The 12,437-nt window shown below is 40.2% G+C and overlaps 1 protein-coding gene across 2 annotated transcripts in view; it reads left to right on the top strand.

Annotated features, from left to right (window-relative positions):
• Positions 1 to 12,437, top strand: part of LOC103120541 (bifunctional heparan sulfate N-deacetylase/N-sulfotransferase 4) — a 329,220-nt gene that overhangs the window by 164,443 nt on the left and 152,340 nt on the right. For both annotated transcript variants that reach the window (XM_060176966.1, XM_060176961.1), the window contains exon 4: positions 9,344 to 9,529. In XM_060176966.1, coding sequence (XP_060032949.1) covers positions 9,344 to 9,529 — 186 coding nt within the window. The remainder of the gene's footprint in view (positions 1 to 9,343; positions 9,530 to 12,437) is intronic.

Below are 12,437 nucleotides of genomic sequence, written 5' to 3'. Positions count from 1 at the left end.
AAGCAGCAAAGCAGACCTTCAGCAGGGTTGAGAATATTAAAAGAATGTGTCTCAATTGCCCAAAATAGCTCTACTTAAGATCAGAAAGTTCAGCACTGGAGAAGCAGTGCCACTGCTGTGCTGTTTCTTTTTGAGAGGAAAAATCCATTTGTAGCACAGAGTTCTCCAGAGACTTGTCACCATTTACTAGGCTTCAGTCCAAAAAGTGTCAAGACTGACCCAGCCAATTTCCAGGGTCACAGTCACTGCTTTTATCACTTATGAAAACAGAAGACAACTTCGGTTCCCAAACACAGGAGAAGATCAATAATCCTAAGATCACTCTCAAAGTTGACAATATAATTCTAAATCTCTATTAAAAGGTAAAAATAGATAATGAGATCTAGTTTGTTTAGCAAGTGTTACTCCCTAGAGTTGTGTGCTTAGGAGGACAAATCGATACTTTAGAATCAACAGGATATACTGTTTAGTGCATTATCTCTTTACTTACAGTACATTCATTTAGGCCATGATGATTTGATTCATTTTTCCTATGTTTTGAGCTATTAAGATTTATGATAGATTTGTTTAGTAACATTTCATTATTTCATTTAAACATATTTAACCAGCACCAGCAATTTTAGCAGGTCCACAGATAAGCAGTAGGGATATAATGTAATCTGATATGCATCATGATCATCTTTATATGCCACATATGAAATACAAACAAAAGGTCATAATAATAAGGAAGATGCCCTTTGTCTAGCTCTTTGTATCAAGAGCTCACTCTCTCCTTCATTCTGCAAGTTTGTTCTCTGTTACTGTGAAATATCAATACTTCTGTGAACCCAGTCTTCCCAACTACCATTTTGTTCCTTTATATCCTCTGGCTCCTGCTGGTTTACCAATCTTTTTAAAAAAACTGTCTAACACAAAATTCAACTCCAGAGTATTGCTCATACTCAGTGAAATTCACTCAGTGGAAAAATTATGACTTCGATCTATTTAATAAATAAATCCTTCTCCAATAAATAAGGAAATAAAAAAGAAAACACAAAGTTAAAAGTAAGAATATTTTAAACCCTCTTAGATAAAAACTAAGCTTAGAATCAGAGTGAATGGCTTCAAATTCACTGAATGGAAAAAAATTGAACTTTCAATCTACTATTTTCATATTGATTGACATAGCTCAAGTACTCAATAAGAATGATTGCAATGTATTTGAATTTAACTATTTTATGCATGCTTTATATTTATTATTACTTTTTATTTATTTATTTATTTTCCCTTTTGTTGCCCTTGTTCTTTTATTTTGGTAGTTATTATTGTTGTTGTTGACAAGACAGAGAGAAATGGAGAAAGGAGGGGAAGACAGAGAGGGGAAGAGAAAGATAGACACCTGTAGACCTGCTTCACTGCTTGTGAAGCGCCTCCCCTGCAGGTGGGGAGCAGGGGGTGCAAACCGGGATCCTTATGCCGGTCCTTGCGCTTTGCGCCACGTGCACTTAACCCACCGCGCTACCTCCCAACCGCGTATATTTATTATTTAAATATGCTAGTCTTCTGGCTAGCAACTCACTAGTCCAGTTATAAAATATCATACACATGACATTACAGTACCCAACTGTACCAACAGTTAGCCATCTGTAAGTTAATTTTTAAAAAATAATGGTCAGTTATCTAATAAACTCCTCCTTTTTCCTAGAACTGAAACCAAAGACATCTCTCCCTAGCCCTGTAAATGCTTTTTAAAAATTCTTTGTATCTTTATTTTACTGGATAGGGCAGAGTGGAATTGAGGAGGAAGGGTAAGAAAAGGGGAAGTGAGAGAAAGATCAACCAAGACCTGCAGCCTGGCTTCACCACTCATGATACTTCCCCCCTGCAGGAGGGGACAGGGTGGCTCAAACTCTGGTCCTTGAGTACAGTACGATGTGTGCTGAACTAGGTGGGCCACCTCCTGGCCTCAACACTTCCTACTTACCAGGAACTCAGAGCAGGTACATCAGTCGGTTGTCCACACTAGAAACGGAAACCAAGTTCAGTTATTTTTAAACAAGGGAAGTTTTTATTCAGCAAGTTAAGTGTTTCCAAAAACTTTAGAAGGGCTGATAGAGCAAATTCCCAGCTGAACTCACCTGGGAGAGCCAGGCAGACTAAGTTCCCTAAGGAATCCACCACTTCTGAAGTTACCACTGGGGTTGTGGAAGAAGCAGTAAGCTTTTGCTGCTGTCCTGAAAATAGTCACTAATAATTGCATTGGGAAAGCCTCCTATAATCAAGATGATAATCGTGTGCCGTACCAAGGAGTTGGTCAGGAGCTGCCAGGTTTTAGCATCTACATGCAGACCTAGTGACTTCTGAAACCTGAGCACTTCTAACTAGCTGAGCCTTGTTTGTATCAGAGATGATACCTCCAGAGGAGTTTGGAAAATGCTAACTGGACTAACACAGACATTTTAGTATATAAAGACTTATGTTCTTCAATTGGGTTTTGGGATTTGATTGCAATAGGACAGGAACTTCTGTTTCTGGCAATGGCAACCTAGTTTGGCTATGAGCAGGATTTGCCTTGGCTTGGATTTAGAAAAGGGTTCATATAGGACAAGAACTAGGAATTATCAGGGATTGGGTAATGAGAACCTTGGCTAGCTGAGAACAGAAGGCAGTCTTCAGTGAGCTTGCCTAGCTTTTAGAATCAGGTTAGAAGTAGTCCTTACTCTTACCCTTCTCTCTACCTTTATCCAGCTTTCTAGTCCTACCCTCAACTCTGACACCATCTTCCGAGAAAATACTCCTAGCCTACCTGCATATAAGCTGTTGGGCTCAGTCAAAAATTAAAAATCATAGGTCTCTTGAAATATACCTAAAATAGACTTCTGCTGTGCAGATGTTCCCTCAGGCTAGTGCCAGTTCCCGCGAGAGTTAATACCATATTCTCTAAGTGCCCTTCCCAACCAATCCTGTCCCGGCTTGTCACTCCCAGTTTTTGCCCTATAAATCCCTTCTTCTTCCGCCCCTCTCTTTCTTGCCTGTTTTTCACATCGGTGAATGGAAGGGTGTGGCACATAGCAGGAGGCAGCCATTTTGGCTAACTCCACATGGCCAGAACTGCTGAGCTCTCACCCAACTCTGAGGTGTCTGTGCAAATAAAGAATTGTGTTCCCTCTCTGCTCCATATCTCCTCTATCTTTCTTCCAAGTCACAACTGACAGACTTCCTAGCCCTTCCCAACATGGAGACCCCAAATTTTGTCTACTATCCTTTTACCTTTAGGTTCCTGATTATTAAACAATTTGTTCTAACCACCAAGTTGCAGATGCAACTATGATGCCAACCTGGCTCTCCTGGGCAGATGACCTCACCAATGTGTCCTGGAACCCCACATCTCCAGAGCCCTACCCCACTAGGGAAATAGAGACACAAGCTAGGAGTGTGGATTGACCTGTCAGTGCCCACATCCAGCAGAGAAATAATCACAGAAGTCAGCTCTCCCACCTTCTGCACCTCATAAAGATCTTTGGTCCATACTCCCAGAGGGATAAAAAATAGTGACAGGAGGGGAGGGGATATGAATTCTGATGGTGGGAATTATATGGACTTGTACCCCTCTTATACTATAATCTTGTCGATCATTATTTAATCACTAATAATAATAATAATAGTCCTTACTTAGATTGGTGCTTTGATTACATACTAGACATAAATGTAAAACACTTTATAAATATTAGCTATTAAGTAAGTGTTAAGTAGATAGTATGATCAGTAGGAATGAACAAAGAAAAAAATAGATTATGAGAGTAATAGTTTTGGTTTTATTCTAAATTTTGAAAAATGGTCTCATCTGTAAATATGAAAACTACCAGATGTTCTTAGTACTACCCAAGGAACAAGGAACTTCCCTTACCCTTGTATGAGCGAAGCAAAGTTGATATACAACCTTTCCTACTAAAAATAGAGGGGGTAGGAGTTCTAGTTCAGAGATCTATATTCAGATCAATTCACTGTTATCTTTACAGTGCTTCTAGTCTTCTAGTCATAAACTGAGGTGCAGGGAGAGTATTAAAGCAATGTAGTAGAAAAGCAAGAGCAAAAATGCATAAATACATTTAGAATACATACATACTTCTAATACTGAAATCTGAGAAAATTAACCAATTATTGCCTCCTCTGAGCCTCAATTTGCACACTTGACAATAAGATTACTGTTTTTTCCCCCAAAAGGGTAACTAGTAGAGTCATACTAGACATAAATGTAAAACACTTTATAAATATTAGCTATTAAGTAAGTGTTAGATAGTATGATCAGTAGGAATGAACAAAGAAAAAAATAGATCATGAGAGTAAGAGTTTTGGTTTTATTCTAAATTTTGAAAAATGGTTTTATTTGTAAATATGATGAAAATTACCAGATGTTCTTAGTACTACCCAAATGAAAATTAAATATAACTTTGGGAAAAGAAACTCAAATTAAACAGCCTCCTATCCATATTTGTTCTGACATAGTATATTTTATCATAGAATTCCTATATGTTGTAAAAAAAAAAAAAAAAGACAGTGTTTTAATAAATAAGAAGAAGGCTTGTTTAAATTCATTTATCCTGTCATTTATGTCTACTTTTACTGTCAAGTAGTCCCTGTGTTCACAGTAATCTTCCTTTCAAATTTTGTGATTTTTGTGGGGTTATTTTTTGTTTTGTTTTGTTTTTGTAGGTGCCATGTTTAGTTCATTTAGTACCTGTCCAAGTCTCACTAAGGCAGATCTTATACTCTGGTAAAGAGGGAAGATTTCTAGTTCAGAAACACCCTTGGTAAAAGGAAGGAAAAAAAGAAAAAAAGAACTCCTTGGGAATTACTTTTCATTTTATGTTATCATCTAGATTGAAAAAGTATAAACTCATAATTATCCAGTGTGATTTACTACCTTGATTGAGTTTTAGTTGTCAGTGTGATAAGATGACCTTCTGAGCAGCATAACATTGAACCCCTAGAAATCAATAAATATAATAAAATCCTTTTACTGTCCCTTCCTTCCTACTCACCAAATCAATTGCTTTTTACCTTCTGTTTTTTTTTTTCATGAAAGTTCTGCAATTCATTTTACTACCTGTCAAAAGTGAAATGTCTTTTTTTTTTCCTACTTGAAGAGCTATGGTTGTTTGGTATTTCAATTCCCTTCACAATTTTTTTTTTTTGTTTTTTACCTGTTTGTTTCTAGGATAGACACCTACCCATCTAGGATACTTGGCCCCAAATTTGGAATATTTTATAGATCAGGAATAATTCTTTAAGCAGTAGTTATACAAATTCCAGTTACCAACTAGAAGACTGAGCATTCTTAACCCTAGACTTTTTTTTTCTTTAGGAAGTTCCTCTGGGGGCGGGGGGGAGGGTGGTGGCAGGACAGGCAGTGGCATACCCAGTGGCACACCCAGTTAAGTGTACTTAGTACTAAGCACAAGGACCCAGGTTCAAGCCCCCACTTCCTGCCGGTCCCTGTTCAGGTGCCAGATGCCAAGCTAGCTTTGCGGGTGAGAGACAGATGACCAGGGACTCATGGCTAAGCTGAGAAGCAGTGCAGTGTTTATTGAGAAAAGAATCTGCATTTATAGTTTCCAAGAAGGAAGTGGTAGGGTGGAAAACAGGATGTGACTAGGAGAGGGGGCAGAACCAGTGGGGATTAAACCAGTGCCCTGCAGACAGGGCAGGTCTCAGACAAAACAATGATTATGTAAATAGACCAACAACTTCCCACCTTCAGGTGGGAAGCTTCACAAGTGGTGACACAGGTCTGCAGGTGTCTTTCTCTCTCCTCTATCTCCCCCTCCTCTTTCAATTTCTTTCTGTCATATCAAATGAAAAGAAGAAGAGAAAAATGAAAAGGGAAAAAATGGCAGCTGAGAGCAGTACCCTGTTTTGTGCCCCAGAGCACCCCTCAAAGAAGAGGAAGGGTGAGGAGGAGGAGAAGGAGGAGGAGAAGCAGAAGAAGCTCTGCATTTTATACTGAGACCATTTTATACTGAGATCACCTCTTGGCTACATGTAGTACTTCTCTTCAGAAAGCTTTGTGACAATTCAGTGGAAAACAAGGATCTAATCAGAGAAAAATCCAGGCTTTTCCTAGGCCTTGTACTCTAGTGGAGTGTCAGAGTTAACAGGGGTTGCCTTCTTCCTTCTATGGCTTCCATGTAGTCCTGGTCTTGGGATTTTCTAACTTTGTCTTATATTAAATTTCAAACAAAAAAAAATAATAAGTGCTTTTATTCTGTGCACACCAAGTAGTGAATTTTCCTTAGTACCTAGCAAGAAACTCCAGCTCATTTTATAGCATTGATTACATAATTCAGTCTTTTCTCCAGACTCATTGATCATAAGAGATGTTAGAATACACAGTCTTCATGAGAGAGAGATGAATTGGGCCCTAGAAGCAGGGCCGTTCCCTAAAAGAAGGACTGATGAAGGTTTGCAAAATACTTAGGACCCACGTTTCAGGCTTGAGTGTGGTATTTGACTTCAACACTGCAGCTGTGTAATCCATTCGCAACTTGTTTATTACGCCAGACTGAATTATTTTCCTGTGCTGTAAGCCATGTAATAGAAGAGACAAATGGCCGTTGTCAAGTCAACACCTTTGTGTTCTGCTTATTGATTCAATCAGCTTTCATATACGACTGTACATCCTCATTTATAACCTGAATTAATGAGATCCAATCCTGCAAGGAGTCTTTAGAAAGCAGATAAGCACTTAGAGGGAGAATAGAAAGGAACCTCAGGTCTAATATCATGGACCTCACAAAGGAGTATCATTCTCTGACAATATTGTTCACATTCTTGCTTTCAGTGGATTTCATTGGTCCCTAACAGTTAACTGTTTATGCTTGACAACCATCTCAAAGAAAAGGGTATATTTCATAAGACGTTAGTGGAGCTGCAATAATTTGTGACCAAGAAGAGAGTCTTACTCTCCACTTTGCCCTCTGGATACAAAACATCACTGGAGGACCAGGCAGTGGCACATCTGCTTAAGTGCTCACATTACAGAACATCACTGGATTGTGTGTGGCGTTCTTCCATATGATTTTTAAATAATTTTTGTTAATAATTTAATAATGATTAATAAGATTTTAAGATAACAGGAGTACAACAATTCCATATAGTTCCCACCACTAAGAGTTTTATGTTTCATCACCTCCATTGGAAGCTTCCCTATTCTTTATCCTCCTGGGAGTCTGGATCAAATTTCTTAATGAGGTGCAGAAGGTGGGAGGTCTGGCTTCTGTATTTGCTTCTCTAATGGACATGGACATTGGCAGGTGGCTCCATACCTTCAGCCTGTTTCTATCATTCCCTAGTGGGGTAGGATTCTGGGGAGGGGAGGTTCTGGGACACACTGGGGATTTTAATTCAACTGTCATTCTTCTAGTTTAGGCACTCCTAATGTTTCCTTAAGTCTGAATAATTGCAATAGCTAGCCTAACACATGACCTTGATCCATTCTCTTGCATCTTCTGATTCAGCACAGCCTGTCATCCCTAGACCTTTGTTCCTAAAACACAGAAAAGATCATGACCCTTCCTGCTCAGAGGTGGTTTTTTTTTCCCATTTTTAATTGAATTTAATTATAAAATAGGAAATATGGATAAAACTAAAGGATAAAAGAGGTATAATTCTACACATTTCCCACCACCAGAGTTCCATATCCCATCCCCTCCACTGGAAGCTTTCCTATTCTTTATCTCTCTAGGACAATCATTATGAGGTGCAGAAGGTGAAAGGTCTGGCTTCTGTAATTGTTTCTCTGCTGAACATGGGCGTTGGCAGGTCAATCCATAACCCCAGCCTGTTTCTATCTATCCCTAGTGGGGCAGGGCTCCAGAGAGATGGAGTTCCAGGGTACGTTGGTGAGGTCATCTGCCTGGTGGAGTAAGCTTGGCATCATGGTAGCATCTGAAACTTGTCTGAGAAAGCATTAAAGAAGAACAAATTGTTTAATACTAAGAAACCTAAAGGCAAAAATTTAGCAGATGAGATTTGAGGATCTCCATTTTGGAAAAAGTTAGTAGGACAATTTTAGGTATACTCTAAGGGGCCCATGACTTCACTAATTTTTTCCTGAGCCTGACAGCTAACATGCAGGTGGGCTGACGGTATTACCTGGGAAGATGGTGTCAGGGTTGGAAACAAGACTAGAAAATTGGATCAGAGAAGAGATTAGCTCCCAAATATGGGGAAAACATATAAATACCATTCACTGTTAACCCCATCGATTTGATCTGGGTTCAGGAGTCCGTGTAACCTCTGCATCCTTGTAGGTCTTAGCTCACATTCTGTAATCATAGCTAGGAAAGTTCCAGGCTGCACCCATTGCCAGACCCATCTTCCCCTGCTGAGAGAGTTTTATTGCATTCACCATCTAAGTGTAATTATCCAAAATCCCTCAACAGTGGAAGTAAGTCACTTTACAATTAATACTTACCTTTTTGTGAACTTGAACCCCTCAAATTTGCACACACATGTAGGCACAAGCATGCACATACTCATTGTTCTTGCTGACCTCTCATATTTGAACCATTGTTCTATCCAAACTAAAAAGGGCTATATTAACATCTATCATCACCCTAAACTTTATTCAAAATTAATCTCACCCACATACCACATGCCCAAATTATGTATTATGTCTATCCTACCATCAGAGCTCTGCAAGGTTACGAACAGCTGAAAGCCAGAAAGAAAGAGAGAGATTTTTCTTTCTTTTATATTATCTTTATTAAATAAATAATAGATAAAGGCAGCCAGAAATCAAAAGGAAGGAGGATATAGAGACAGAGAGACACCTGCAGCCCTGCTTCACCACTTGTGAAGCTTTCCCCCTGCAGGTGGGGACCAAGAACTAGAACCTGGGTCCTTGGGCATTGTAACATGTGCACTCAACCAGGTGTGCCACCACCTGCCCCCCTCATTTTTTTTTTCCCACAAGATTGTCACTGCTAACACGAAAAATCCACTGCTCCTGGTGGCCATTTTGGGGTTTTTTTTTTCCCATTTTATTGGATAAAGTAGAGAGAAATTGAGAGAGGAAGTGGAAATAGAAAGATAGATACTTGCAGACCTGTTTCACCGCTTGTGAAGCTCCCACCCCCATCCCCCGCAGGTGTGGGGCAGGGGGAGGTGGGCAGTTGGGGGGGGGTGGTCGAACCAGATCCTTGTGCGGGTCCTTGCGGTTAGTGCTCTGCTCTTAACCAGGTGAGCCACCATTTCTCATAGGTGGTAGAGAAGTCATTGTATCATGAGAGAAGGTGGATACGACTTTTAACTGAAGTCAATGGACCATGCTCCAAATGATGTTGCTGTGTCTTGCTTTCAGGAACATGGGATACCCATCCACATGGGCTATGCGGTGGCGCCACATCACTCTGGGGTCTACCCGGTCCACATGCAGCTTTACGCAGCCTGGAAGAAAGTGTGGAGTATTCAGGTCACCAGCACTGAAGAGTATCCACATTTGAAACCTGCGCGTTACCGAAAGGGCTTCATTCACAATAGCATCATGGTAAGCATCCCCTGGTATGTGTGCTGAAAGATCTTTTTGAAGGTTTATTTTTTTTAATATTTATTTATTCCCTTTTGTTGCCCTTGTTGTTTTATTATTGTTGTTATTAATGTCGTTGTTGTTGGATAGGACAGAGAGAAATGCAGAAAAGAGGGGAAGACAGAGGGGGGGAAAGAAAGACACCTGCAGACCTGCTTCACTGCTTGTGAAGCCATCCTTAGGCTGTACTCGTGCTTGTCGCCATGTGCGCTTAACCAGCTGCGCTACTGCCCGACTCCCTTTTTTTAAAATTTTTATTTATAAAGGGAAACATTGACAAGACCATAGGATAAGACTGGTACAACCCTACAGAATTCCCACCACCAGAACTCTGTATCCCATCCCCTCCCCTGAAAGCTCTCCTATTCTTTAACTCTCTGGGAGTATGGACTCAGGGTCATTATGGGATGCAGAAGGTGGAAGGTCTGGCTTCTGTAATTGTTTCCCCACTGAACTTGGGCGTTGGCAGGTCGATCCATACTCCCAGCCTGTCTCTCACTGTCTCTAGTGGGGCAGGGGTCTGGGGAGGTGGGGCTCCAAGACGTATTGGTGGGGTCGCCTGCACATGGAGGTCTGGTTGGCATCATGGTAGCATCTGGAACCTAATGGCTGAAAATGAATTAACATATAAAGTCATACAAATTATTGATTAATCATAAACCTAAAGGCTGGAATATTGCATATGATGATTGGGGGGGTGGCTGTTTTGAAGATAGCTAGTAGGCCTATTTTAGTTATATTCTAAAGGGCCCATGACTATACTAGTTTTTCCTGAGCCTGACGTCTGATATGCAGATGGATTCAAGTTGTTGTCTGGGGAGATGATGTCATGGCTGGAAAAGGGGCTAGAAAGCTTGATCTGGGAAGAGAGTAGCTCCCAAATATGGGAAAAGTGTATAAATATTGTTGACTGTAGACCCTATCGATTTGATCTGGGGCCTATATTCAGCTTAGGAGCTCATGTGACTTCTACATCCCTGTAGGTCTGAGCTCACATTCTGTGGCCACAGCAGGAACGTTCCAAGCTGATTAAGATTTATTTCTATTATTTAAATAATATGAATGAAAAGGGGTGGAAGACAGCACCACTCTGGAGACATGTGCACCTGTCACTCAAACCATGAGCCTCAGCAGACAGGGTCTGCACTCTACTTGCTGAACTAACTCCCAGGCAGCTGAAGGGTCTTAGTATCTGTGGAATGAATACATGTCATTTCAAACCTCTTCTAAATGAGTTTCATACACCCCTTAATATCTTGGGGGAGTTACACATTGTTAGGCTGTTAGTTTGCTTCATGAATCAGTATGTGAGCCACTTTGGCAAATTCAAGATAATCTCAAAATAAAGGAACGGAGCTTCTAGTGACTCACCAGAGTAATTTCTGGATTCCTGTTCTATATTGGAACTCTAATTCAGGGGCGTTTCTTCATGTCTATTTGCTTGGGTGGTTTTACTGAAAATTACAGAGAAAGTATGGGTTTCACAGATCAAGAAAATGTCTCTATATCACTACACGATTAACAGATTCAAACAACTGCCATCTGAATGAATGTTAAAGTTATCCACTCAGTTTATTCTGGTTTTCAGACACTGAAGAATACCTTATGATGCTGTTCATTTCATCTTTCTTTTCTTTACATACTGCAAAAACAAGGATATGCATTTTCTTTTTAAATAAATTAATTGTAAAATGAATAATATCGCGATCCGGGAAGTGGCACAGTGAATAAAGTATGGACAGTCAAGCATGAGGTCCTGAATTCAGTCCCTGACAGTACATGTACCAGAATGATGTCTGGTTCTTTATCTATCTTCCCCTTATATTTCTCATTAGTAAATAAAATCTTTTAAAAATAGGGAGTCGGGCGGTAGCACAGTGGGTTAAGCACACGTGGAGCAAAGCACAAGGACCGGCGTGAGGATCCTGGTTAGAGCCCCCAGCTCCCCACCTGCAGGGGATTCGCTTCACAGGCTGTGAAGCAGGTCTGCAGGTGTCTGTCTCTCTCTCCCCCTCTCTGTCTTCCCCTCCTCTCTCCATTTCTCTCTGTCCTATCCAACAACAAAGACATCAATAACCACAACAAGGGCAGCAAAAGGGAAAATAAATAAATTTTTTAAAAATCTTTTAAAAATAATAATGATAGTGATAATAATGTCATACCCAGTTAAGTGTGTAAACTACCAAGAACAAAAGACAGGGTTTGAGCCCCCACTCCCCACCCTCAGGAAGAAGCTTCAAGAGTGTCAAAGCAGATCTACAGATATTTCCATTTCTTTCTCCCTAACTTCCCTCCCCCTCTTAATCTCTCTGTTCTGTCAAATAAAACTGAAAGAAAATAAATAATTAAGTAGATAAACATGGTTCAGTCCCCTCCACCACCATCAGCCAGTGCTCTGGTCAAAAATAAATAAATATTTAAAAAAGTAAAAGTCTTGTGCAGATGGATACATTTTCCACCAAATAATAAAAAGCTTATTATTCAACATAAGCAGTTATTCACGAGTCTGCAAAATGTTTCATTTGAATAGTGTGCCTGCTTTGTCATGCTCTTTACCCAGGTTCTAGCCCAGTTCCCCCACTAAACTTTCATCCTCTGATGACTGTCTGCTATCTGTCTATCTATCTACCTATCTATCTATGAAATATTGGCCCAGAGTGGTGAAATCCCAGTGAAGATGAAAGTATGTAATAGTAAAATACAGATAATAATAAAAGTAGGGGCTAAGTGGTGGCACACCTGGTTGAGTGCACAAGTTACAATATGCAAGGACCTGGGTTCAATCACCCAGTCCCCACCTGCAAGAGGAAATTTCAGGTCTGTAGGTGTCTCTCTATCACCCCCTTCCCTCTTGATATCTGGCTATCTC

The sequence above is a fragment of the Erinaceus europaeus genome, chromosome 2, assembly GCF_950295315.1.
Source record: "Erinaceus europaeus chromosome 2, mEriEur2.1, whole genome shotgun sequence".
Classification (NCBI taxonomy): Eukaryota; Metazoa; Chordata; class Mammalia; order Eulipotyphla; family Erinaceidae; genus Erinaceus; species Erinaceus europaeus.
This window is presented reverse-complemented; position numbering and strand designations above follow the sequence as displayed.